The sequence below is a fragment of the Hypomesus transpacificus genome, chromosome 18, assembly GCF_021917145.1.
Source record: "Hypomesus transpacificus isolate Combined female chromosome 18, fHypTra1, whole genome shotgun sequence".
NCBI lineage: Eukaryota > Metazoa > Chordata > Actinopteri > Osmeriformes > Osmeridae > Hypomesus > Hypomesus transpacificus.
In genome coordinates, this window is record NC_061077.1 from 7197664 (window position 1) to 7225165 (window position 27502).

Sequence of the window (27502 nt, forward strand, 5' to 3'; positions counted from 1 at the left end):
CACTTTAAAAGTACTTGGGTATCAGCATAATATAGAAGTGGCTCGATATTAACCTAAAAACATTAAAACATTGTTAAAATCACAATAGCAAATTCAGTTTTCAGAGGCATCTGTGTCCTGAACACCATGGAACTCTTGGCAACATATAGGCTATTTATATTACAAACAAGTTACCGTAGGCTAAAGTAAAATACACACAATGATGAATGGATTCCTTACAAGGCTTTATTTCCTGAGTTTAGTCAGCCTATATACATGGTCCATGATCTTAATTCATTAATCAATTATAGTGAAGGTCAATTGTTCATTACAGCAAGGTTTGTGCAAAATGTAAATGAGAACATATTTCAATAAACATAGTGAATGAGTTTTGAGCTTGATATATCTGATTCAACGCTGAAAGGAAGCAATACAGTAATAGAAAAGGAAGTCATACAGTGATCAAATTGTTGTTCTGCATAAAAGAGGGGTAGTGTCCCAGTAGAGTAAATGATTGATGTTCACAGAAAATACCTGATTGACAGAATTATTACAGAACTTTAACGGATTAACAGATCCCATAAATTCTTAGCCATGTTGAAGTAACAGCAGATCAGAAAACAAATACAGAAAAAAATTGATTAAAAAATAAAAAAAAGAAACTTGATAGAAAAGTGATAGTACATCATCAAAGAGACATCATCTCTTCTGTCATCGTCAACATTTCTTCTTCGGTTTTAAATCACTCTTCCCCTTCCTTAATCTGCCCTGGACCGGCCAGTGGCAACTTACCTCCACACTCACTTCCACAACTTTTCATCCATGTCTTTAAAATCAGGACAAGGAGGGAGAGAAAGTAAGAGATACATAATTGCATATGATGGAGAGTAAAAAAAGGTTTTTATTTATTAATTTTGCTGTAAGGAGATTTATATTCATAATTTTCCATACTGCCACGTAGACTCACTTTTGTTGCAGTCTTTAGAAATTTGGTCTCTCTCCTTCAGTAAGTTGTTTTTGTAATCTATGCAGATAGAGAGCCCAAAAGGTTAAAAGGGTAGCATCATTATATGATCTGGTGAAGCTGTGCCCTTTAGCCTGCTATTCGACTCCTGCAGCCTGTGTGGGAGGCTCTAAAGCCGACAGCAGCTGGTGTGCTCACCTGAATTCAGAGGTTCCTGATTGCAAGTCTTCTGTTCGGCAGTGTCCAATGATATGTCACCTCCACTGGTCATCTGACCCCTGTTCAAAAGTAAGAGTGGGAGATAATGACTGGTTGAGTCAGAGGTCAGATCCGACATCTAGTGAATGATGCCTGCGTGGTGGTGAGTGAGGTGAGGAAATAATGATACGAAAAAGATGAGTTCTCACCGTTCAGACCTGCGAAGGTCATACTCCAGCCCTTGAATAAAACGAAGAACACACACACAGAACATAAACACACAGAGATGAGTGTACATACACAAATATATTCTGTTGATTATAATATGGAATGGAGGATATCATATCCTCAAGAGAGGCTAGAACCTAACTGAGAGAAGACAATGGACACTCACACACAGTACCTCTCTTTCTGCGTCGTCGAGTGAGCACGATCACAGCTGTGACGATAAAGGCCAGGAGTAAGAAGGTTGCCAGGATGTAGCCCAGCTGCTGGAGGAAGTGACCTCGGGGCTCAGGGAGGATGACGTTGACCACCTGAGGTCTCGCCACCTCTTCATGACCTGGATGTTGAGAAAACGCAAGGACATCATTGGTCCAGTACCACTCTATCTATCTCTATCTATATACAGGGGAAGAGAATGTAACTGTACATGGATTGTTTTGTCATGCTTAGATATAGAAGTCCTATAACAAATTGACATGCCATCTAAAGGAATGATTGACATTAGAGCACAGATTATTAACATGAATCCAAATGTGCTCTCCCTAGTGGCTTGAGCTGCCTGTCTTTTGTTCTCAGAGAGGGAAAAGGAGGAGGGAGGAGTAAGAGTTAAATGTCTAAAAGCTCCACATTGGTAATGACTTCCAGACCTGATGTCATGCAGCTGTTATTTTTTTCTCCACACAGAAAAATACAGACTGACCAAGAAGAGAGGGAGAAAAAGAAGGAGGGAAATGGGTAGACATTCTGTTGTGTGGTTAGACAGTAAGTCTGAAAGAAGGTTTTCCACTTATTTACTTCTTATAAACACAGAAAAACAGATTTTTCCAACCCTGACAACCTCTGTTGCTCTTCTAGTCAGACTGACCTGTCTAAACAGTCCACACAGACAGACACATATGGCATCTGGCAGCTCGATTAGCAACAAAACTCTGTAATTAACATCAACAACAACATCAACAAGCAGGGGCAAGAGAAAGGGTCACATTGTAAAAGTAAGAACTAGCAATTACAAATTAGCTCAATTTCATCAGCACCACCTTCCCCTTTGGCAATACACAGCATTCTGCCACTGGTCGGGACTTGTTCCAACCTCCATACAGTAATAGTTACCTATACCTATCAATCAAATTTTAGCACACAGGAGAGCCAATGAAGGGCAGGGCAGAGAATCAATTATTGTCATTATCCCCCTTGGTGGATGGCTGTTTGAGGTTAGCTTGTGAATCCTGAGGAAACTTCCTCACGGTGGGCCGAGTGCTTGCTGTCTAAACGACATAACTTCAGAGCCCAGCCTCTGCAGTATGAGATAACAGTGCTAAACTGAATCATGTTCAAACTACAGCAAGGGATCACCTTAGAACAGATCAAACATTCTCTGACCTTGTAAAAACCACCAGCTGAATTGAACAAGTTGACTTCAGCGTAAGTCATTAGTGGACAGATTAGTGATTATCACCTGTCAATGTTGGCTATACTTAATATGCATGAAACTGCAATGTCACGTTCAAGGTCACCATCTCTGGAGAACAATTAGAGACAGCCCAGTTCTACTGCTCCCTCAGCTGGTGCCTATTTCCATTTTCCTGACAGATCAGACAGCAACATCCATGTTAATCGCTGTCTGACACGTGCCGTGCAGAGGTTACACTGTGTGGTTGTAGTGGGGTTGGAAGGGATTCATAAGCAAGTCAATGAGCTGTCAGTGGGCATCTTCATTTACTCCAGGAAGCTGACTGTTTTTAATAGGTTGATGCGGATGACATTTTCAGACAGTCTTGCAGTCACTAAGGAATGCTATGGACTTGCCGTAAATTATTACAGTGGAACAGTACCAAGGTTTAAGGACTTCTGTAATCAAACCTGATCATCAACGTCTGTAGGCAGACATAATACCTGGTTGGGTTTACCAGTTAAAAGTAGACCAGGGATAGGAGGTAAGCTAAATAGCAAAGATTGAACCAGATAACTGAGACTGGACTGATAAACGTGGATATCTGCACAGCACACAAGGCTATAAAACGGGCTGTGCTCCTTTAAAAGGGAGAAGGAGGTTGTAACTGGAACACATTTGGCAGGCCCCTCACCCCTGCTACTCTCTTTCATGTCTCAGCTGGCCCAGATGCTGAGCAGATGTAGCAAACTTCCTCTGACTGCTGATAAACAAGCCTGGACCAGAGAGGCACCAGCAGAAGCTAAAGAGCGTTGGGACAGACAGTTACATACACACAGTCAACACACACTGATGGATAATAATATGGAAAACATAGGGAGACATAAGGTGGAGACACTAAAATATCCCAGTTGTATTCCGCCACACTCTCCCTAAACTCTCTTAACAGCAGCAGTCAGCGCAGAGAAAATGGCTCCTTCTATAAACTAAATTGCACAACTACGGAAAATGAAAACAGTCTCCAAAGAAAATGAGACCACTACCGTTCAGGCCAATTAATGACCATTCAGGCAGTACAGAGCAGTCATGCACCAAAACACACTTTGCTTTTTCGCACTACAATCTATTAATTCCTCTTACATCACTGTGTGCCTGAATGTGATCCATTACTAAAAACAATTCTCCTTTATTTCACTTTCATCTGTTTTCTCAATTCTATCGTTTTACCACTATTCCATTCCCTCTTTTATCTTCTCCCTTCTCTCTGTGCTGGGAAAGGACCGCAGAAAGGTTGAAGGAGAAATCTGGCAACAAGAAGCTCTGACTTAACAGACCAAATATGCACATAAATATGACCCATAAAAACAGGTCGGGAACAGCCCAGAACAGTGTTCTCACACTACACAATAACTCTGCTTTCCCAGTTCATACAGCTGTAGAGACAGACACAGAGAGACACGGGTTCATAAAGACACAACAACACTGCAATCCTAGGAACATCCTATAGTATAAATGAAACATTACTGTATGAATTAAATGTGTTGTGAGGAGTCTCATACCATTATTGCTAGGCTCATTGTTGGGGAGTGCATGGGGGGGTGTGGTGATGACAGGTGGCAGTAGGGCGGGCAGAGGCGGCCCCACATTCAACCTGAAGATGCGTCTCTCCTGCAGGCCGCAGTAGTGGTGGTGTAGGTGGCAGGAGTATAGGCCTTTATCAACAGGCAGCAAGTCAGAGATGGTCAGGGAGAAGTCCCCCACGGAGAAGGCGTCTTCCGCCACACTCATCTTGTTCCGGGGGAACAGCGCTCCGTACTCGCGCTTCTCCCCAGAGGCATAGAGGTCCACCAGGCGGTCTGCCCCATCAGGACGCACCCCTGGGGGCTGGAAGTCCCAATGTGCCACCTGCTGCTGGTCTTCCTGGAGCCCCTCCCTCCATAGTGGGCGCCGGTTGACACAAGGCAGCACCACCGAGTTGCCAACCAGCACCACAAACACTGACTTCTCTCCATCCCAGAAGCGCTTCTCCTTACGGGCTGAAACAAAACACATAAATTACCTGTTTTTATTTTAACATTATAAGGTCAAATAACGTCTATAGACTACTTTCTGGTACTAATAGTTCCCTTTCTCCTAATTGGGTCCTAAATCCATGTGGCTCACCTGATTTGGTAACGTTGAGCTGTATTTGAATAGACTGGTGGATCTGACAGTAGTGATGATGCAGGTTACATGTATAAACACCTCGATCAGTTGTTCCCACATCTAGAGGAGCCAACAATAATTTAATAGACATTCACAGAACATCTTCCATAAACCTAACGTGTCCCAAAAAAGGTTAGAGAGGGAAAATGGAGGGGTGTCTCACTGTTAATGATCAGGGAGAAGTTCCCATCACTAAAGGCTGACTTGGGGATGGTTATGCGGCCTTTATTGAAGCCGTTGTAGACCCTCTCGTTGGCACCGGGAGACATGTCCAGGATCCGCTCCACAGAGTAATCTGGTGTTGTGCGAACCAGGTCCCAGTGGACCACCCTTTGGCGGTCCTTGAGGCGGTCACGGGTCCAGATCATGCGGGGGCTGTGGCAAGGCAGGACGGCCTGGGAGCCTGCCGGCACGGTCAGGTTCTTGGTCTCCACCACCACCCCCAGCCTGCTGTTGCTGTTCTGTGCCCAAGCTGTTCCAACACACACACACACACAGCTTTCCAGTGTACATGACAGAAGACGGCGACTCACTGTGAGGATTTATTTTGTTAATGTACAACGCAGTAGGAAATATTGGGACTTACCACAGGCTAAGAGGCAGACCCCCAAAACTGAAATGTAAACAATCAGAAATAAATGTTCTCCGTATCTTATTTCATAGTAGTAACTGCAGCAATTACCAATACAGTATATTCATATAGATATACCTTTACAATATTTTATAATACAGTGCCAGAGAAAACAACAACAAAGACAACGATTGAAGGGAAATATTGATGAATCAGTGTGTGCACACAAAATCAGGACTGGATTATGTGATAGGCTACTAAAGAATTTCATCATTTCGGCTGCCTCCAGACTAGAGAATGTCCTCCGGCTATTTCTAACTCAGATCTTTCCTGAGTGCTATTCCATCTGCTGTTTACCTAAGCGCCAGTGGAGAGGCATACAGCCCAGTCACAAAGAGCCTCTATTCATCCCCCTGCTTTCCTCGGTCAGATCCCTGGTCCTGACCTGGGGAGCACACAGTCTGTAGCACTGGAGCCACTATCATATACAAGCACCATTGAAGGACTAATGCAATTGTGCTCTTAAACTAATGTTTGCAGTTTTTAGCACATTAATAAACAGAGACCAGATATCTCCTTTCGGTGTCAATAAAAAAAAAAAGGTCAGTGGGGTGGGGTGGTGTGTTGAAGGTTTTAAAGCAAAGCTGTGTGTTTAAATTATAATTTCTGGTAATGCTATGTATTACCAAAATGTCCAGGTGAGGATCTGCACAGAAACTCTTACGTTGCATTTACTGAGTACCTAGTCTCCTGATTTCACCTGTTGCCCCGTGGTGGCTGTTTGAGAGGAAAGCAGGTCACTTTCCCTTCCATTGGTTAAGTAAGAGAGTATTAGTAAAATGTATAAGAAACAACAAAAAGAGAAAAATGCTACTTTACTTTTAGTGCTCATTAATTCATTAGTAGCTGCATTAAGCTAACCAGCAAAATTACAGTCCTCAGTGACTTGGTATTCCCCCTCCACATTAGCCTGAGTCTAAGCAGTACGACGATGAAACACTCATTACTGACACATAATGACTAGCTACAAGGATTGTGCTGACTCCCCAACTCTGACCGCAGTTAACTCAAAACACATTCAGTGCAAGACTAACACTGGGAGATATAATGCCCAGTCTTACGGTTTCTTCTGAGCAAACAAACTGTTCACATCAAATACAATGCAGGCCCTATATGTGGGTCAAATGGTAGCTATCTCAGCACCTTAAGTGTTTACATATTAATTAAAAGGCCACAAGTTGCTGTGTTTTACTACTGCAGTTTGCTGTATGATTCCTTCATTTTTAAGAACTTTAGTCGGAACAGGGTAAGAAGAAACAGATTATTTAAAAAATTGTACTTAGGTTGACTTACTTTGAAGTAGAGGGGGCATGTCTTTTGTCAGTCCTTTAACCAGTTGGATTCCAAAAAATAACTTAATACAATAGGAATGCACTTCCACCGTTGCATAAACATCAAGGAATAGAGACTGACTACCTAAGCGAGTTCGTTGCTAAAGCCAACTAAAAGAGATTCATCTACAATGGATGGACCGACTGAACGCCCCGCCTCCGCTTGTCTGAAATACTACACTTGTCGGGCATGCATCCCATTCAATTACGTTTTTTTCAAAATTAACAAGGTTGGGCCACATGCGTTTTAGGAATTTTTAAGTTTAAACTCTTAACTTACAACAAAAACACACCAAACCAACCACAGAATAAAACTCAAGCCAGGGTAAGAAGACCAGTGTTCACCTTCTTCAATTTCACATTGCGATAAAAACGTCCGACTTCGCCATCCTTTCGGCTAGAAAAGCGGCTACGCGGCCGCTGTTAACGAATCTCAACATCAACAACATTATGTACGCTTACGACAAATGTACAATATTTTGAATATTGTACGCAAATAATGACATCAAGCCAATGACTTACGTACATTTCACACAGATCTTTATTGACTGTTTATACCTGGCCACAGTAAGTGCAGAGGTAGGTTAAAGTGTACACCGCTGACTCTGAGCATAAGAGCCCCAGGTACTGTGGTATTGATTAATATGAACCAGTGTTGTGTGACTGGGGTGTGTAAGTCTGCTTTGGAACAGATATGTAAAACCTTGCTTGCGGGTTTTAAATCAGGTTTTCAGTCATTTTTATTTCCTTGTTGTTTAATGAAGATCTTAAGTGTGGTCAGGTTTTCAGTCATTTTTATTTCCTTGTTGTTTAATGAAGATCTTAGGTGTGGTCCATCCTTCTGGAGCCTTCTTTAGTCCAGCTCGAGTCCATATCCTCTCCAGATCTTTTTCAAAGCGCTTCTATAAACAAACACAGTTACAGTGAATCAGTAGTTCAGGTAAACAACATCCCTATGGTAACACTAGCCTCTTTGGTTTCCTTCAATCATAATAGTAATGCAGATTATCTATTCCAGTTATGTTGGAGAAAGCAAAGTAGTAGCAAAGCTTTAGTTGAGTCATGTATGATCAAAATAAAACAAACTTAAATGAGTATTTAGCTTATTACTATATAACAACATAACATCCTTTGTCTGTGCCAGAAAGATAACTCACCTGCTTTCTCTTCCTCCGGCCATGCAGCACCCTCCTCCTTAGGAACTTTGTACGTTTCATCAGCTTCTTGTATTTGTGACGGTTCATTTTACGCCGTCGGATCTCCAGAACATTTTTACAGTTTAAGGGAGTTGAGTTCTCCCCATTATCCAGAAGAGGAACTGTCAAGGGAGGGAGTACTTTGGTCTGCCCCGTTAGCTCCCCATCTTCCAGGGTCTGGGGAGCTTCAATTAGGGGAGGAAGAGAGTACCGCAGGGAGAGCCAGCTTTCAAGAGGGCTCACAGACAGTTTACGAGGCACAAGTGCCTCTTCCAGTTCTGGCTCAAGCTGGACCCATCGCGGAGGCGGTGTGTTGTCTGCTGCAGTTGAGTAGTTTCTGAGTTTACCATTTAAGAAGGGGCAGCAGGCAGAAAGGACAGGAACAGATCCACTACTCAGTTGTCCTGGAACCTGAAGTGTGCCTGGATATTATGAAGTAATATAATGCTGACATGAGGATACAAATTAACATTGACAAGCAAACAAACATCTCATCTAGTCAACTTACCAGACACTCGGCATAGGAGACTGAGGCGAGGGACTACCCTTGACATTAACATTGTCCACTGTTATCCTTTGACGTCATCAGGGATATATGTTGGCTTCGTGTCCTAGACAGAAAGGGAAATGATAGACAGCAGAAACAAACATGCTACCTTCTTAGTTTCAATCCAAACATTCAAAAAAATGAGCTACTGAGATGCCAATGCCGGGTCTATCAAACGTAAAAAGAAACCTGTTACTGTTAGCTTCATTGCTAATTCTATCGAACTGGCTATGCACTTCGGTTAGCGAACTGGTCTACAGTAACCCTGCAAATAATGGTGGGGAATATATTCAGAATATCCACATATATATGTGCCACTATGTCAATTAATTATATACGTAATTTACTGTCTGACTATGTACTTTTCTCTATATTATTTTTTATCGGTTGCTTACCCAGCCGGTGTAAATCGAAAAAGCTTTCGCCACCTCCAATGTGACTTACAATTATTACTTCCGGTTCCTACAGGATACTTGTTCCCTCAGCTTCCGGTTTCAAACTGTAGGTACATGGTTCCTTGTTCGTATTTCGCTTTAAGAATATCATTATTTATATATTCTTTTAAGAAGCCTTTCAGGCCAAGACATTTATATAATCATAACGGCATTCCAACGTTAAAACGAAAGCTCAATTATAATGCCAAAGGGAAGAGGGATCTTTGTATCAAAGCAAAACAAATATTTTACCTTAGCTGCGAATGTGTACTACTCCGGTAGCATAAATGTAGCCTACGAGTAAAAGCCTAGCGTGCAAGGCCAGGGTTTCAATTTAATTACCAGAATTATTGTCATTCAAAGAGCTCTCAGATAAATTATGAATGAGTGGAACTGAACACATCTGACTTAGCTCATGTACTTTATTTAATTTCCACACGGTTATTTACAAACAGGGAGAACCATACTGTACAGGATCATCTTTGACAAGAATTCACTACTTTATCAACAAACAAAAACACAAATACAATCATTTGTGTGGATCACACTGAAGCAGTGGTCACAAATACAGTAACCTATCCTGATGCTGCATGACTTTGTGCTTTGCTCTCCTCTTGACGATGAAAAACGACCACATAAGCACATTTACTCACTGTAACAATATGCAAGTCTACATTTACACCACTGGAGGGCAACAGAATACCGGACACCAGTGTAATCTGAAATAAGTTTTTTTTTTATCATTCCGAAATAAAATAAATACATAACATACTATATATCAGGCATTGGGATTACTGGTACATTGTTGAAAATTACATATAGCCTACTGTCAGTCTCAGCTGTATATCACATAGGATAGTATCTATTTTATATTTTTCCAACTCATTAATATTAGATGGTTTTCTGGTCAATATGGTACAGTACAGTTATATAAGCAGAGAAAGGCTCTCCACTTTTAGAATGATCTACTTTCAGAGACTTAGTTGGTGGCATTTAATTATTTATTTGTAGGACATTCTTTCATTGGTTACCATCTGAGCATGGGAAAAAAAAAACAGTACACAGCAGGTCTATACAGTTGTGTTGCTTACCTGACACATGTTGTGTATCTAATAAACAAAAACTTTGTTTTTTTTTTATTTCCAAAGTGACTTCCAAATTTTGCGTATAAAGCAGATTTGAGCCCAAAGGTAAAGGATGACATAGATAATATCAGAAAGGCAGTTCTATAAACATTTCATATGGATATACACAATTTGTTCTCCCTTTAACTCTTTGTTTGTCATCTCATAATGCAACTTAGGTCACTTTTTATTGCAATGCAAACTTTTTACTGAGGCAATTATGCAAGTATTTTTCTTTAAAAACGTTCAAAATGTATTTAGAAAGGTAAGGGCACCATTGATAAAATAAACCACACACTTGGATAATATGGCAGAGTTCAATTCAGTCCAGTTTATTCATATAAAGTATCTTGTAATTATCTGTATTTAATTCAAATCTGACACGTTGTATGCTGACCTTCTACGGTCTACAGACTTCAGATATTATACGTAATGAGTACCTACTGTATCACTGACTCTGGGCATCTCTCTCATAAGACAACTGTATACTGTAGAAGCCAACTTTGAATCAGATTCACAAGTGGAGTTTAACAGCCACAACACACCCCAAATAAATAAAAACACAAATTACAACACAATGACAACAGTGTACAGCTGATTCAACCTGGGACACAGTCACTATTGATCAATTTGATTGGTTAATTGGATGTGTAAAGAACCATTGTGCATTGATGTGGTGTCCCGACATAACATGCTTGAAATGTACAAAACACCCGAACACAGTAGAAGTGCAAAGCTATACCTGCATTTAGCTCACAGCGATCTAATAGTTGGAAAGTGCAACGCTATTTCAGAGAATGGCTCATAATAATAAAATTGTACATTATCAGTAAGAATCAAGTCCTCAAAACTATGCGGATCAATTCCCATTCAATCAGAAACCACCATCCCATTACTGCTAGAAGACCATGCAAGTAAAAAGTAAAGATACAACCAATTTAGAATGGTTTAATACAATTAATATTCCAGTTTTAAGGCTATGTCATCGCATTCATTCATGTATCCCCGCTTAAGTTAAAGTATGAGGTTTGGCATTTACTAAAAACAAAGACTCAGGTCTACTCTATGTGAAGAGAGGATCCAGTCCTTAGCTGAGAATGTTTTGATGAACCAAATGCTAATAGACAAATTACAATCACTTAACTCTGAAAATCTAATCACTGACATTTTAAACAGCATTCAACAACTAAGAATTAAAATAGACTTTTAATAAAAAATCTCACATGGTGGTGTTGGATATTTGGTTTTAGACATTAGAGATGTCAATTGAGCAAAATGGTGTTGAACTGCAATACAGGCCTTGCCTCACAGCCACAGTGTCATGACATCCAGTTGTTAACACAGACCAAACTCTGATTTAGTTCACTGTCTTTGACCTGTGTGATCTGTGCACATCTATAGTAGGCCTTAACTGAACCAAAAGCAACATTGTTGGCAAACATAGTTATTTCACTTCATGAACAAAACTGTGCTTTGGAAACACAGGTTGGATAGAACAGATAAAACCAGGCATTAGATATGTGAAGAGGCGAGTGAACTGAAAGAAACAGCACTGTGCAAAAGTTGGCCCCTCTTTGTGTGGTCTCCAGGTACAGCCCCAAAGGCTTCTGGGTACGGGCGCTCCAGCTTCACTGACCAGCAGACTGGCCAGACTCCGCTTCCTCGTCCTCCTCGTCATTGGTCTCAGCGAAAGCTCTCGCTCGTCTTAACTCCCGGAGGTGTTGTGTTTTATGGGAATGCTGGAAACAAAACAGACATTTGCTACAGGTAGACACAGCTAAATAAGAGGTGGTATACAGATCATCTGATTGGATACTTCTCAATCTTCTTTCTGTCATAGTTTAAATAACTCTGCATTGCGGTTATACTTTAAGATGGATATACAGGTTGGCCTTTATCTTACATTTTGGTAATCTGTATCTAACCATGACTGCCTCCTAGTGGTGAAAAAGCCTTTATACAAGAAAGAGAAGGCTAACCTGTAGATGAACATCCAGGACACAACCAGGTGGGGCTAACAATTCTGAACACAAAGATGCACAGAGAGCAAGTGGAAGGTAATGAACATTTACCACAGCACACACAAGAGCAAAGACAGCACCGTACAACACAGTGACTGACATTACAGTACACTGTTATAGTACAACCAATGCAAATACTTCCATGCATTCATGGTACATGCCAGGATAAAAGTGTTGTGTTATCACAACAAGGAAAATACATAGATCACGTTGACTGGAGGTCGTGCAAGGTAAGAGCTGGCCTTTGAACAGGAAGGGGTTCAGTAGAAGACCAGAAGAGTTATGGTCTTACCGATGAGGAGTCATGGTCCTGTGGCCGCTCCAGCTTGATCCTTATCTCTGTTCCTTTCCCTCCATCATGCTTTCCAGGTCCTGGGGGACGAACAACATGTCTACTTAACCTCAAAAATAACAACAGAATTACACCTGATTAACACCTGATCGAAGGATCTGGAGCCCCCCTGTCAGGCCACAGGCTCCAGACCACGGCCCCCTAGTCCATGGTTCCTAACCCATGACTCACCTGGGGAGCTGCCTCACCTGGGGAGCTGCCTCACCTGGGGAGGTGACTCACCTGGGGAGCTGCCTCACCTGGGGAGCTGCCTCACCTGGGGAGGTGACTCACCTGGGGAGCTGCCTCACCTGGGGAGGTGACTCACCTGGGGAGCTGCCTCACCTAGGGAAGTGACTCACCTGGGGAGGTGACTCACCTGGGGAGCTGCCTCACCTAGGGAAGTGACTCACCTGGGGAGCTGCCTCACCTGGGGAGCTGCCTCACCTGGGGAGCTGCCTCACCTGGGGAGCTGCCTCACCTGGGGAGGTGACTCACCTGGGGAGCTGCCTCACCTGGGGAGGTGACTCACCTGGGGAGCTGCCTCACCTAGGGAAGTGACTCACCTGGGGAGCTGCCTCACCTAGGGAAGTGACTCACCTGGGGAGCTGCCTCACCTGGGGAGCTGCCTCACCTGGGGAGCTGCCTCACCTGGGGAGCTGCCTCACCTGGGGAGCTGCCTCACCTGGGGAGGTGACTCACCTGGGGAGGTGACTCACCTGGGGAGGTGACTCACCTGGGGAGCTGCCTCACCTGGGGAGGTGACTCACCTGGGGAGCTGCCTCACCTAGGGAAGTGACTCACCTGGGGAGCTGCCTCACCTAGGGAAGTGACTCACCTGGGGAGCTGCCTCACCTGGGGAGGTGACTCACCTGGGGAGCTGCCTCGGCTGGTGTTGCTGATGCTGCTCATGCTGTCCTCCAGCCAGGTGCTGTAAGTGAATGAGTCCCGCTTGTGTGGTGTCCCTGCTGACGAGAGACTCTCCTGGAAAACAGAGGGACAGACAGAAGTAAGAGAGAGGACAACACACAAACACACACAGACACACACACACAGGCCCTGATAGTCACCATTCCAGTGTCATAATCCTCTGTCGCCTCTGTCTCGTTCTCCTCCACCACGCTGGCAAAGCTGCTGGCGTTGGAGGAGGAGCGGGAGAGGTCATGACCCTCAGGGATGGATGGGGCCCTGCCACAGAGAGAAGAACTACACTCTGGGTTCATCACAATCATGAGGAATATACTTTTGAAAATTATATATTCGGTATAAGACACTGGTCTAAATCCACATTTTAGTTTAGTCAACTCACCTGTTCTTTGTCGTGAGTGCCTCAGGTGAGCTCTGATTAGATGAGTCTTCTGATTTTGGGTCCTGAGAGGCATGACCACTGTCTGGGGTCTTCTGTGTACATAGAGAAAACTCTCTACTGCTGGGGATGACGGGAGAGAGATTTGGGGATACAGTTTAGCTGTTTTTACAGTACCTGTTGGATACATGAGGTTGTTTCTGTCAGCTAGGCATCTTTTTCTTTCTTCCATTGTGACAACCTGCAAAATATTTACAATTGATATTGGTGAACAATTTTTCACCTTTTCTCCTGGACCTCCTGTATGTTCTCAATGCCAATGGCACTGCTGCGTCTGGAGCTGAATGGACCAGACTTCTTCCTGGTGGGACTTTTACCAGGAATGATGAGAGACTGCCAGGGAGAAGAGACAGGCAGTGAGAACCATGACAGTTATTCTCATAACTCCAGCCTAGCCCTATAGCTCTTGGCTCTCATCTATGGTTATTGTTTTGTCATGTTACATGGTAAATGTATGTGTGTTAATTGTAATAGTTCATGAACATACTGTAGCTATCAATTCTGATAAACTGTGTAGACATTTTATCTACACAGGGGACATTTTATGTAAAATTGAATTATACTTGGGGTAACCATACTGCCATGGAGTGGTTAAACAGATAAGAAAACATTAGAATATGCACTGAGAGGCTTAGTGTCAAGCCCTAGTGCCAGTCACCAAGTCAAAGTAGAGCAGAGCATGAGATGGAAGATGGATTCTTGCGCTCCAGGGCTTAGCACTAAAATGTGCTTTCTGAGCGAGTGCTTTGTTCACTCAATCTCCCTTTGTAAGCTCTCAAAATAAAGACTTGAAAAAAGGCTTTTATCTAACAAGGCTTCAAAGAGCTGAAGGGTAATTTTTTTTCCATTTTACGGGGGACTCTGAGCCATTAATATGCATAGTGTTTAAGTAAATGAAGAATTAGCAGACACAAATTAGACATAGAACAATGTTTTCATTAGTGCATATAGTGAGGAGCGCATGATGCAACAATGAAAACAGTCACATGTGCATGATATGAGGATGATTAGTGACGAAAGGGCTGAGGACTAAGGAAGGATCTGAAGCATCATCTAAACTATCATATTAATTGTTGTGTTAATGATGACTACTGGATGTAAGAACTACTGTTTCTGAGCGGTTTGTGTAACATAACACAGAGACAGTTATTCCTCAGGGATAACCCTTGTTGCTCACTATCTGTAAAATATAGAACTAACATGCAATATGGTTGGTATTAAATGTTTTATATGGCTGTATGCCATACTGTAGGTGTGATGACGTGGTAAAGCAAGGGAAGTCCTGTGCCTATCTCGGTGTTATACTTTACTGTTTGACAGAAACAAATATTTGGTCACGATGTAGTGGTATAATGAGGAGAAGAGATAGGAGGGAGGAGAGTAGGTAGAATTAGATATGAACCTCTTCTATCGTTCCTATCCCTATGGCACTGCCCCGACGTCCATATTTACTGGGACTTTTGCCTGGTACAAGCAATGACTAAGTCAGATAGAGAGAGAGAGAGATAGAGGGAGACAGAGAGAGAGAGAGAGAGAGAGAGAGAGAGAGAGAGAGAGAGAGAGAGAGAGAGAGAGAGAGAGAGAGAGAGGGAGAATATAAAAAACACCATGAGATTACATGCAGAGCAAGTTGAGTTAATAAAATTAAAATACAAAGCACAAATTAGCTTGATAACACATTTCCACACACAGTTAAAAGAGAGAGAGAGAGAGAGAGAGAGAGAGCAATGTTGGGCATCATGGGTGCAACACAGACAGTGAGATGAGAGGAGGAAGGAGAGCAGAGAGAGGATGAGGAGACTGCTGTGAAAACCAGGCCTGTGAGGAAGAGAAGGAGGAAGAGTCGAGAGCAGTGGAGTAGTAGACACACATTACACTGTAGTTAGAAGGCCCAGTCACCAGGCTGTCAGAATTGTCACATACAGGTTAGTTCAATATTAATGATGTAAAATTATTAATTTAGTTGAATTCTATGTTGTGGATGAATTATGTATTTTTGTGGGATGACTTCTTTGTGGATTTATTCCTATCTAGGTAGTGAGGTGAGACTCCACTGTGGGGAAGACACTGAGCCTTTGGTGCAGCACTGAAGTTAATGAATTAAAACAACTCTGACAGATACAACAGAAGCACACATTTCAGGAACATATTATATGATGTGTAACTTCATTGTTCTCACAGTCAATGTAATATCGTGTTTCCCTGGTCAAGTCTCTCCACCATCCTCACCGGGTCCAGTATACAGCATACAAACATGTTAGATGGGGTTAGGCTTTATGAATACACTAAAGTCATTCCTGGAGCAGCAACAGTCAAGCGCAAGCTGTAGCTGGCATGCACACTCAGACAGCTGGAATGGAGTTTCTCCACAGGGGTGATGCAGGGGAGCGTTGAGGAGCAGTGCAAGTGCACGGGGGACAGAGACATCACAAGTACATTCACTGTCAAAAACGGTTTTGTTTCCATCCGAGGAACTACATTCACCTCATCCAGTAACACTAGACAAGTCACCGTGTGCCCAGTTACTCTAGCTTACCTGGCTATGCAAGGGACTAGGGTAAGGCCATCTGCTGTGCAGTTCTGTTCTGTGAGAGGTTAGTGCTGTTATTGGATGTTGTGTGACAGGTGTGTGAGGGGGGCATGGGGACACAAGGGGGCTTCATCTGGGGGTACGGGGGTGGTAGAGGGAACCAGGCTCCCCTCCCTCGGAGCAGAGCAGGCCAGAGCAGAGCAGGGGGACTGTACTTACTATCCCTGGGAATTTGGGGCTGTCTGCGTGGTTGTGGGTAAAGCTGCTGCTGTGACTAGTGGAGACAGTGTGTGTCTTCTTGAGACTGAGGCCCATGGCGTCCATAGACTGGCTTCTGCTGCGGATCACCCGCTACAGAGAGGAGGAGGAGACACGTTGAGATGGCCGCTGCTGAGTCTGACACTAAGAGTTAGAGAGAGACTGATCCCAACATCAACCACCAGGCCAGTCCACTACACTCAGAAACAAGCGGAGGAGTTGGGGAGGACCAGGACCCAGACCTGACCTCACTACCACAGAGAACCCAGGAGGAGACTGAGCTGCTGCTGCCTGGAGGACGTCCAGCACCATGGCAGAGGTAGAAGGAACCACTAAGCTGATAGCACACCCAGGGGACCTCAAGATCATTCACCAGGGGAATAGGATGGTCAGCAGGGGCAAGGGGCCTAAACACAAGATTCCAAACCAACAACCCAATGTACCTCAACAGAGAACCAGGACAGGATAGACAGACAGAGAGAGAGATTCGATAGAGAAAGAAGGATGCATATTCCACCAATCATTACTAGAATGGTCTGGGAGGGCCAGAGAGGAAAGGAGGAGATCCCATTTGTCACACAACACTTGCATGCGACAGATAGCAACAAAACACAACATGAAACAACAACAAATGACACTGAAGCTTGATGAGGACAGGCATGAAAGCTACTAATTTCATATGGCTACAGGCCAGTATAGCAGGGCACAGAGACATAGCTGCTTCCCAGGCTTCCTGATAGAGAATGATGTTGCCTTTAGCCCCAGTCTCCTGCATGTACACAGGGGCATTTAAGAAACAATGCTAAAAACTGTCCTACTTATCATTGTAAGATTATACTGAGGGAATGTTACAAGAGTAATACACATCTTTTTTTATTACATACACAGGCAGTAGGAAAGACAATCTTTATGAGTTATACAAGCATATTCTGAACCAGAGGGTTAAAGCGCCGTAATCAAGAGTAGAGCCTTTAGCCCAGCTTTGGGCCTCTCCAGTTACCTTGAAGGACTCAAAGAACCCCCCTCCTCCTCCACTCCCATTCTCCATCTTGTCCTCTTCTCCTCCCAGGCCCATCATGGCCTGACTGTTCACATGCAGCTCCTCATACAGTGTCTCCAGCAAGGCTGACCGTGTCCGCTCCTAACAACAGACACACACACACACACACACACACACACACACACACACACACACACACACACACACACATGTTCTATATAGTGTAGGGTTAAGGTTTAGAGAGTGATTGTAAGGTTCATTGCAACGAGAAAAGCAGCAGCAGTATTGTGGTAGGTTCCGAGGTTGAACATGGAAATTCTTCCACAGAAAACACAAAGACATGTATGGAGACTCACCTCTAATTTGGCAAATTTCTCAGCTTTGTAGCAGGCATACTCAGCATTGATGAGCTTGGTGAAGAGGAATTCATGGAATTCAGGACCCTGAGAAGAAAGAAAGAAAGAGATGGTCAATGGCACAAAAATGGTGTGTAATCAACAGTAATGCTTCAAATCTGATACTCCACATCCACTAACTCACTTTTCTGAAAATGGCTGGGTCTGGGAGGGCTGGTCCAAAGAAGGGAACGTCATCCCGGGCAGTCACCGACACCTAACAAACCACAGTCACACCGCATGAGTTCTGACCGTCTTGGTGCTGGTGGCCTCTGGTACCAGACATGTTAGAACAGTGAGGGGCAGCACCTTGTAGAGGACATTCTCAGAGCAGGGGTTCACCACCTGCACCACCACGTAGGCATGGAGGAAGTTGGAAGCGATCATGTCAGGAACAAAAGGGGTGCTCTCCTCCTGGAACAGTATAGCCACGATGTCGTTCCCTATGTGTCGCTTCCTCTGCAACTGCAAAACAACACCTTGCATTGTTGAGACTGATACAAGTTTACCTTGTGTGTGTGAATGGTGTTTTGAGAATGTGCCCTGACTGAGAACGACTGTCTCTCTCTCTCTCTCTCTCTCTCTCTCTCTCTCTCTCTCTCTCTCTCTCTCTCTCTCTCTCTCTCTCTCTCTCTCTCTCTCTCTCTCTCTCCCTTCTCTCTCTCTCTCTCTCTCTCTCTCTCTCTCTCTCTCTCTCTCTCTCTCTCTCTCTCTCTCCCTCTCCTTCTCCCTCCCCCCGTCCCTCCGTGTCCCCCCGTCCCTCCTTCTATTTCACCTCCTGAGTCGGGTTAAACCAGCACCAGAGGGAGTGTTGCTGCACATACATATCAACCTGAACAGCATCTCTGATAAGCCCAACACTCCCAAGTCCAAGGCCCCTCCCTCAGCAGCTGGAAACTGATTATTCATTGTGTACGGCCTGACAGGCAATGGTGTATTGTTCTTATTCTGATAAAAACCTTTTGTTTTCTTTATGTGTGGGTGTGTTTTTGTTTGTTTGTGTGTGTTCATTTGTGTGTATATGTGTGAGCGTGTGTGTGTGTGCATGTGTGTCTGTGTGCAAGTGTGTTTGTGTGCGTGTAATAAGAGCGGTAGAGCAGGATATCTTAAGTACATCTCAGTACCTGTTGGGTGTCTCCCTCAGTGAAAGGCAGCTTGGTGGAGACATGGAACATGACCTCCTTGTTGCGGTAGTTGTGGTAAACAGACTCCGTACCCGTCTGCCCATGGGTAACATCCAGCCCACCTCTGAACCTAGACAGACACAGGAACATGTCTAGAGGAACCTCCTAGAACGTCTTTATCTGGAGTTATGACACAATGATCCAGTAACACTCAAATGTGCATCCTTGAAAAGAGAGCCTTTGTGATGATTCCTTTTATCAGATCAGTGTGAGATGGTGATCATTTTACCCTTTAAAGTCGTGCAGCTCGACCTTCTCCCCTATGAACTCCAGGAACTCTGTGAAAGCTGGACTCTCCTCACTGTTCCCAAACAGCTCTTCCTCTGAAGTCTGCGAACAACAAGGTTTTACAGAGCCGCTCAACAAAGCACTCTTTTCTCTGGATCAAATAAGCACACTCAAATGATGACACTAATGCCTGTTCCGTTATTAACCATTCCAAACATGAGAGTCAGTAACAATAAATGTTTTGTGCTTGCACAACTAAGACCGACAATAAAATAACATACAGCAAAAAACACTGAGATAAAAGACATTTGCAAATCTGTGGCGCTGTCTCAGGATAAAGGGCTGTGGGTTCTTTAACATAGGAGGTAGGCATCAGCAACTGCGTTTGTTTGACACTCCTGGCAGTCAGCAACGATAAACGTGAGTCGTATTGGATAGACAGCGGAGAGTGTCTTTGTAGCTCATGTGTGCTCGAGAGGTTAAACACAGGCCCAGGCACTAGAACATGTGTGCGTGACCCACTCAAAGAGTGAGGAAAAGCGGAGTGGCGTGTATGCTTGATTTCTCTAGCTGTGTTGCCCCAGGCCCCAGGTCCAGTGGCTCTCCTGCATGTTAATGTCTCCCTGGGTGAGGAGAACAGGGTTCTTCAGGCTTGTGTGTGGGGGAGCCTCCCTGGAGGGTGGCCCTCTCCTTCAGGTTTAAAGGTCGAGAAGATGGACCTCCACACACTCAAGGCTCCGTCGCTGAAGGCTCTGGAAGGGCCCTCTACCTAACCTTCAACACCCCTCTAGCTCCTCAGAGTAAAACGATAGGGTCGTGATTGTCATGGACAGAGAGATGCCTGGTGTGATTCGACTCCATTTTTGTCTGAGAGGAGAACCCAGTATATTCAATGTTCATTACAGTTTAAAATACTACGCAAAGTTAATTCAGTCCAATGCCCGTGCACGTGATGTCCATGCCTGTGATGCAGCCGGTGAGATGTCGGTGAGTTGATTCGGTGTAACTTATTTGGAGTTTGTGCCAGTTTGCACTAAAGGGGCGCATTTGGGAATGATCAAGATCCCACAGGCACACACAGAGATTCCTGGAATGATAGTTAGATGAGGTTGAACAGAGGGACTATACTACCCTCAGTATGATCAATGAGCAGCTAATGAGGCATTCTTATTACATCATCTGCTTAAGCACATAAGTGTTGTTCCAGCTCACCTGTCCAAACTTCTGGTAGATGACTCCAAACTTGAGGTTGTTACTTATAACGTGTTCATCAAACGTGACGATGAGTCTCGAAGCCTTTAGCAGAATAACAGATTAGCAGATCAGTCAGAACCGCTGTGAGCTCATTGCCGCTCTCATAATGCTTTGAGACACATTAAGGACAGAGCATGAACATGTGAACACTGGGAGTTTAGCCTCACTTTTGGGTAAAGGACTGGGTAGAAGCGATCCACATTCACCTCTTCACAAACAAGCTGTGGATTTCAAATAGGAAAGTATTTATACTAAGAAAAATATTATGAGTGGAGATTCCAACCATTAAATATATACAGTAGACTCTTTGACTGTTATGGAAGCGGGACATCACACATGGCATTAGCCAGATGTGACACAGCTCATCTGTATGGGTGAGCTCACCTTAGCCATCTGGACTACGTTGGGGAACTCAGTCAGGCAGGAGATGGGTATAACATCATGGTAGGTTTTCACTTTGGTCCTGATGGGAGACAGATCACATAAACAACAGCAACAACATCCTGTCAAATGATGTGATGCAACACTTCTTAGAGCAGGGGTGTCGAACTCCGGTCCTCGAGGGCCGCTGTCCTGCATGTTTTAGATGTTTCCCTGATCCAGCTCACCTGATTTGAATGAAGGGTCGTTATAACAAACCATTTAATTGAATCAGGTGTATTGGAGCAGGGAAAAATCTAAAACATGCAGGACAGCGGCCCTCGAGGACCGGAGTTCGACACCCCTGTCTTAGAGGAAGGTCACAGAGGGTGTGCATCCGGACCGGATCCTCTAGCGAGCCCACCCCTTTGTGTGTCCCTCCCTCCACCCACACTGTAGCCTAAACAGGCCATCTGTCCCATCAGGCAGAGATGACAGTAGTGTTGACACTTCCTCTGCCTCTCAGACCCATGAGACAAGCTCTCTGAGGATAGAATTCACAAACAGACCAGATTGGCTCTGATGGAAACTTTCCATCAATCACAACACAGCGTTTAGCACTTCTCATTGGCAGAGAACAGACATTCAGCTGTTGCAGAAATACACTTGTTGCGGTGTTAAGCTATCGGGTCATTAGGTATTGATATGGAGAAAAGAGGAAAAAAAGGAAGTTTCATAGACAAGACAGGGTTATAAGATGTGTGTGTGTGTGTCACCTGAGCACGAGACGCAGGTGTTCCTGGTCACCGATGACGTCGTACTTCAGCGAGAAAACCAGGTGACCCAGTGCACCATCCACTGAGTAGTAATTAAAGTGTTCCTGATGACACAGCAAAGACAAAACTGAGAAAACACTTTTTCCTTCACCACACACACCTACACACACACACACACACACACACACACACACACACACACACACACACACACGCACACACACACACACACACACACACATACCAGACACAATGCTACAACAAGCACACCCACACACAAGTGCACACACCGAACACACACAATAACACTTCTAATGAGCTCATTCCATTTCTACTATATTTGTCTGCTGTGTGTGCCTTATTAATGTTTAAGTCCTGACACAGCCTTGTGTGTCCAGTCCCTGTTGTTATGTTGCTTTGTGGGTATTCAGTAACACATTAATCAGCAAAACTCGACAACAGTTATCATAAATATAATACAATCATTGCATGTCCACAGACACCACATTCTACTGCAAGCACTGGTCTCAGCCTCACCTTGCCCAGGAAGTGTCTCCTGTAGATCTTGGCAGTGGTGTTACACTCCAGCTTGGTGCGTGTGGTGGGGGACAGGGGCTGGATCTGCTCATAGTCACCAGGGTCCCTCAGCTCATGATTGGTGCCCTCGATCCAGTAGCCCCCAAACTGCGGAAGCAGGATGAGAGGGAAGGGGCTCCTTCTGCCCAGCACCTGGAACACACAGGTGGCAGAGTAAATCGACAGTGACACTGCATGTTATTTGTCTTTATTGGTTAATATGTGCAGATGGCAGTTATGTGTTAACATGGCTGCTGGGGGTCTGACCTCATGGACACTGGGGTAGGGGATGTAATCCTCCTCAGTCTGCAGAAGGAACAAAAACACAAACACTTCAGGGGACATCTCTCTCTCTCTCTCTCTCTCTCTCTCTCTCTCTCTCTCTCTCTCTCTCTCTCTCTCTACTGATGGACATTACATGACCGCATGATACTGGTCTGTGCACCTCATACTGTATCTGAATGGATGGATTACTCTGAATATATGATTATGTGGCTAGCTCTCTACCAGGGTCAGCAATGTTGTTACCGGGCACAAACTCTTAAAGTGGAATACCGGCATAAGGTAACTAGCTATGATGTAAGGGCCTTTTGATGTAACTCATGACCTGATTAAGAGATGGCTTCATGGCTATCTAATCAACCCCCAATCTGCTGGTTATACTGTATACAGTATGTATACAGCAGGCTGCAGGGACAGTGCGGACCTAATATAACTCTCTGGCTATACTCTCAGTCTATTATATGAGTGTATTGTACTCATATAATATGGTGTGTTGGCGCATACAGAATATCTAACTGTGTTAGTCTAGAGAGGGAGTCTGATAGCAGGACAAGGTATTCTAACTCATGGTTGACAGTGTATGTTGCAGTCCTGTGTTTGAGGTTGTCAGCAGTCAGATAGGGAGAGATTCAGGGAGCTGGGAGACAATGAAGGTAGTGTGTGTGCAAGGTCTCCCGACCAAGACAGGAGGTCGTACCTTCAGTGGGGGAGGAAAGGTACATCTCTGCTCATCCATCCTGTTGCCCTAAGAGAGCGAGAGAGAGAGAGAGAGAGAGAGAGAGAGAGAGAGAGAGAGAGAGAGAGAGAGAGAGAGAGCGAGAGAGAGAGATAGAGAGAGCGAGAGAGAGAGAGAGAGAGAGAGAGAGAGAGAGAGAGAGAGAGAGAGAGAGAGAGAGAGAGAGAGAGAGAGAGAGAGAGAGAGAGAGAGAGAGATAGTAGAAGAAAGTAAAATAGACAGAAGGGATAATTAGCACACACCAACAGCACAGATACACAAGACAGCTCCTGCTGCATTTCAAACCCTGGTCATGAGTCAGATTGATATCCTTACCACTGATATTAGAAAATGCATAATCACACTGACTGCATCAAAACAACAAGCCCAGTACACATAATGTGTATACAGCAGGCAAAACAAAGCAGATGCAAGAAACATATCAGTGGATGTACAGTGTGCTGTTAGGGAGAGAGACTGAGACAAGGGGATCATTCCAGAAACTACGTGAAGAAGTGTAAAACGGGCAGCCAGTGAGTAGATAGATTAAATACCAAGGATAGTGTGTGGGTGTGTGTGTGTGTGGGCGAACATGTGTATGCATGCGTGTGTGTATGGAATGGATAGATACCAGGTCTCTAACATCACATAAGTGGGTATGTGAAAGCTAGCTGATACTGTCTGTCTGTTGGGATAAAACAGGGTAAGCACTGCTGTGGATTTGGTCCTGCATGATGTGTGTGATTATGGAGAGATGCCATTCCTAGAGCACCTGATAAAACACACTGTTGAGGATTCTCATTTTCAAACAAATACATTCTTATAGGAACAAAATAAATAATCAAACCCAGAATATAAATGATTCCTTGTTCTCTTACAAGGGAAATATGTATCTGTTGATGTTTGACATTGTATGTAGACACTCTCTTACCATCTAACTATTACAGTACATCTCTGAATTCACACTGAGTGAGAGAGAGAGCCCTTTGTTCCCTTGATTTTGATAAGTATTATCAAAAACATTCTTTCCCTATGATGTGCTCTCATCCTCGACTGACATTGTTTCCATCCGCCGAGGGCGCAGAGTTAGTGTGGTTTGAAAGAAAGATAGCTAGCAGCACGGCTGGGTTATTAGGAGAGTGTTGTTATGACAGTGGTCGACCATCCACAGGCAGCTCCACCTGCCTCCACCTGGTCTCCTGGCCTTTAGTCCAGAGCAGAGAGAAGACAAGCCAGCAGAGGGGCACGGCAACACTATCATCTCATAGAGATGAATTCACTGGTTAGTGTCAACACAGCCTGGCTTGGAGAAGTTAGGAAGCCAGAAGAGGTCAAAATCCCATCTTACCTGCATCTTCTCAATCATTTCAAATAGGTCTGTGGTCTGGAGAGGGGAAAGTGAGATGAAGGGTTGATTAAGCTCTGTTGTAGTGATGTGTTTGTGGTGGATGTCTTTTTCTGCAGCACTTGTTTTCAATAGAACTATTAATTTGTTATACAGTTGTCCTTTAAGGCTTGAAGGCCATCTGTTCTTGTGGAAATAAACAGGCCAAATCTTATCTCTTCAGAAGCAGCAGAAATTCTCTTCAATACAATAATTAGATGACCGAGAACTGTGTCAGTTGACTTTTAGCTCTAATACAGTAAACCTTGGTGTAGTGTGATTCACACCATATGTTCTCTGCAATAACTCTGGTTATTTTTTCTGACAATGGAACAATTGAACATTTACATGAATTTATTTGAGTTACTTACTGTAATTGCATTTCCAATATTTGTCCTCTATGCTATCTAATCTTTGTGGCAGTGAAAAACCACAGTTGCCATGGCAAAGCATGCCAACTCCTGTCTCCTGTCTACAATATCTCATCAATCATTTACTGAAGACTTCCTGTCTCCCTATTTCACACGCTGAGCAGGTTGTACGAGTCATCTCAGATATTTCTGCATTATTCAATTGATTAGCGTTGGCATTTAGAGGCACCTTCATAGGCTTCAGAATACCACTAAGGCGCAGCTGACTGTTTGTGTACAGTACAAGATTGTCCCAGTGTTCAGTGAGTAAAGTCCTCCACCATATGCAAACAAGAGTCTGCCTCAAACCCTAAAGACAAACACCCATGGCTTCCAATAGCATAGATGCAGGTATTCCATAAGAATTACCTGGCTTGTTAAATTGTTAAGGAATCATCATGATCTGTAAAAATACAACTTCTATGTCAATGAAAAGCCTTCTGTACCTTAAGAACAATTCATAACAGAAGAATCTTCTGAAATATCCCCCAGTCACTTCACCAACTTCATGAAATTGTAAGACAACCACCACTACAGCAACATGCATTCCCATCCACAATGCTTCTGACCTCAATTTGGACTGGCAATGAACCAAGCCTCATATCCCTGAAATGGGCCATGAAAGAGGTCTTTGAAATGAATATACCACTGGTCCCAATCCTCCTCCCCAACTAATTCAGGTTATTTGAGGGGTGAGCGCAAAAGCTCCCCCTGGTTTGAGTCACACTCCAGTCCCGCAGGCAGTCTGGCTACCACCGCCAATCTCTCTCTCTCGGATCGAGGTCCAACAATGAGCTGTACTTACTTTGCTGGTTCTCCTCGACTGTCCCACCGCCACCTGCGCAACAGCACCAAGGTGGACCGGATGACTTTTAGCCATTCTATAAACCATTGGTTATGAAGGCATAAAATAGATCCTTCACAGAAGCAGGCTAGCGTGTCAGGTGTTAGCGGAGCACATCGCCAGGAGAGTTCTTTCTAAGCTTCCGACGGATATCTAGATTCCACTGTGTGGCGTTGCAGAGTGCAGCAATTCTCCATCCATGATTGACAGACAGTCACAGCAGAGGTAATCCACAGCTGTGTGGATCCACGCAGGCTTTGCTAGCAGTGTTTGCGTATGTGCGTGTGTGTGAGTGGCTGTGAAGTGATCCTCTTTAGTACCTTTGTGTATCTGGGAAGTCGAGAGGTTGGCAGTACATTCCAAAAAAGCACACAGCTAGTTACACCCCCCCACTCCCCCCCCCCCCCCCCCTCCCCCCCCCCCATTTGTCTCCCTGGCACAGAGCCAGAGGCTGAGCATGGTCCTCTGGCTCAATGCTTCGTTCTCAAACAAGTCCCTACAGCCCTCCTCTGCCCAGCACAGGGCCATGGGCACACGTGGGACCGCACTCACACAATATCAGAATGGGCCTCAGGGGGTTTAGAGCCACATAAAACAAATCACTGAGGGCAAAAGAACCTTCGAGATCTCGTCCCTCAGAGTGTCTGACCGTACGTGCGGTCAGGCTGGCGTTGTGGGGTCAGGCCAGTTCAGGTGTCAGTGTCAACCTCTCATCTAGGGCAGTAATAAGGCTATCATTAGAGGGAGTCTCCTCTCCAGCAGCCCTGTCAGCTGCTACTCCACATACCCACCCAGCTCAGCTCATTACAAACATCTAGCACTACAGTACTACAGCACTTTTAATGGGCTTAGTCCACTAGACACAGTATCTTTTCAAGCCTCTCTCCTCCCTTGTGAGATTTGTTATTATCTGGAGTCTCTGTATGGTTCACTTAGATGTACTGTAGTTTAATGTTCCTGCTCTATGATGTGGTAGATGGATAACGTTATGTGACAGACATCCACTTTGTTCTCCAGTATTTATGGTCTGCCCTAGCTAAAATTATGAATAATATATAAAGACAATCCCTTTTCCTATGTTATCATGTTGAAACATCCCAGGGAAATTTTATTTTGTTATATTTCATAATGATTCTAGGAGCTAAAAAATACTAATGACTATTTTCCTAACTAAAATCCTAGGCGTTTGTCTGGAATGCATCATTCAAGGTTTCCAGTCTCAACTGACGAATAATTCTAACAATTGTACAATCTCCTAAAAGCATCAGGGCTGGGGAAAACTCCTATTTTGTTGATCTAATGATCTGGTCTTCAGGAGTCCTGTGTCATGTGCTGCATTCTCTAACCCACCATGAGGCTTTGTG

At 44.1% G+C, this 27502-nt stretch overlaps 3 protein-coding genes across 20 annotated transcripts in view; all 3 read right to left on the reverse strand.

Moving 5' to 3' along the window:
- Nucleotides 1–205: 205 nt before the first annotated feature.
- On the reverse strand, nucleotides 206–7051 carry LOC124480953 (matrix remodeling-associated protein 8-like). Of its 2 annotated transcripts, none has more exons than XM_047040634.1 (10): nucleotides 6886–7051; nucleotides 5548–5574; nucleotides 5125–5433; nucleotides 4920–5021; nucleotides 4316–4792; nucleotides 1545–1703; nucleotides 1351–1381; nucleotides 1142–1221; nucleotides 947–1003; nucleotides 206–805 (listed from the first exon to the last, which is right to left on the reverse strand). In XM_047040634.1, exons 1-10 carry the CDS (start codon nucleotides 6902–6904, stop codon nucleotides 780–782), a joined length of 1287 nt encoding a protein of 428 aa, XP_046896590.1. In that variant the 5' UTR covers nucleotides 6905–7051; the 3' UTR covers nucleotides 206–779. The 2 variants fall into 2 exon arrangements, with proteins under 2 accessions (XP_046896590.1, XP_046896589.1); XM_047040633.1 differs by having other exon boundaries at nucleotides 1536–1703.
- Nucleotides 7052–7441: 390 nt separating this feature from the next.
- aurkaip1 (aurora kinase A interacting protein 1) lies at nucleotides 7442–9149 on the reverse strand. Its single transcript, XM_047039991.1, has 4 exons — nucleotides 9062–9149; nucleotides 8628–8730; nucleotides 8081–8541; nucleotides 7442–7825 (listed from the first exon to the last, which is right to left on the reverse strand). The coding sequence occupies exons 2-4, from the start codon at nucleotides 8677–8679 to the stop codon at nucleotides 7709–7711; spliced, it is 630 nt and encodes a 209-aa protein (XP_046895947.1). The 5' UTR covers nucleotides 8680–8730; nucleotides 9062–9149; the 3' UTR covers nucleotides 7442–7708.
- Nucleotides 9150–10535: 1386 nt separating this feature from the next.
- Nucleotides 10536–27502, reverse strand: part of rap1gapa (RAP1 GTPase activating protein a) — a 36794-nt gene continuing 19827 nt past the window's right edge. For 4 of the 17 annotated variants that reach the window (XM_047039973.1, XM_047039987.1, XM_047039988.1 and 1 more), the window contains 21 exons: nucleotides 24849–24884; nucleotides 23483–23530; nucleotides 22771–22809; nucleotides 22465–22656; nucleotides 21928–22031; nucleotides 21176–21254; nucleotides 20959–21012; nucleotides 20750–20833; nucleotides 19539–19639; nucleotides 19250–19379; nucleotides 18435–18590; nucleotides 18271–18342; nucleotides 18087–18173; nucleotides 17731–17871; nucleotides 16692–16823; nucleotides 15345–15422; nucleotides 14166–14275; nucleotides 13886–14005; nucleotides 13647–13782; nucleotides 13449–13560; nucleotides 12262–12617 (listed from right to left, as the gene is read on the reverse strand). In XM_047039973.1, coding sequence (XP_046895929.1) covers nucleotides 12526–12617; nucleotides 13449–13560; nucleotides 13647–13782; nucleotides 13886–14005; nucleotides 14166–14275; nucleotides 15345–15422; nucleotides 16692–16823; nucleotides 17731–17871; nucleotides 18087–18173; nucleotides 18271–18342; nucleotides 18435–18590; nucleotides 19250–19379; nucleotides 19539–19639; nucleotides 20750–20833; nucleotides 20959–21012; nucleotides 21176–21254; nucleotides 21928–22031; nucleotides 22465–22656; nucleotides 22771–22809; nucleotides 23483–23530; nucleotides 24849–24884 — 2103 coding nt within the window. In that variant the 3' untranslated portion in view covers nucleotides 12262–12525. The other 13 variants (XM_047039975.1, XM_047039977.1, XM_047039981.1 and 10 more) reach the window with 13 other exon arrangements.

What these genes read in the sequence shown, in the direction of transcription:
- LOC124480953 (XM_047040633.1), bottom strand. An exon ending in CAATGAGCCTAGCAATAATG is followed by an intron (nt 1,704 to 4,315) that starts GTATGAGACTCC and finishes CTCAACATCCAG; the next exon opens with GTCATGAAGAGGTGGCGAGA. An exon ending in TCAGGAACCTCTGAATTCAG is followed by an intron (nt 1,004 to 1,141) that starts GTGAGCACACCA and finishes CTATCTGCATAG; the next exon opens with ATTACAAAAACAACTTACTG.
- aurkaip1 (XM_047039991.1), bottom strand. Translation starts at nt 8,679, where the DNA reads ATGTTAATGTCAAGGGTAGTCCCTCGCCTCAGTCTCCTATGCCGAGTG. An exon ending in TCTCCTATGCCGAGTGTCTG is followed by an intron (nt 8,542 to 8,627) that starts GTAAGTTGACTA and finishes CATAATATCCAG; the next exon opens with GCACACTTCAGGTTCCAGGA. An exon ending in GCCGGAGGAAGAGAAAGCAG is followed by an intron (nt 7,826 to 8,080) that starts GTGAGTTATCTT and finishes GTTTGTTTATAG; the next exon opens with AAGCGCTTTGAAAAAGATCT.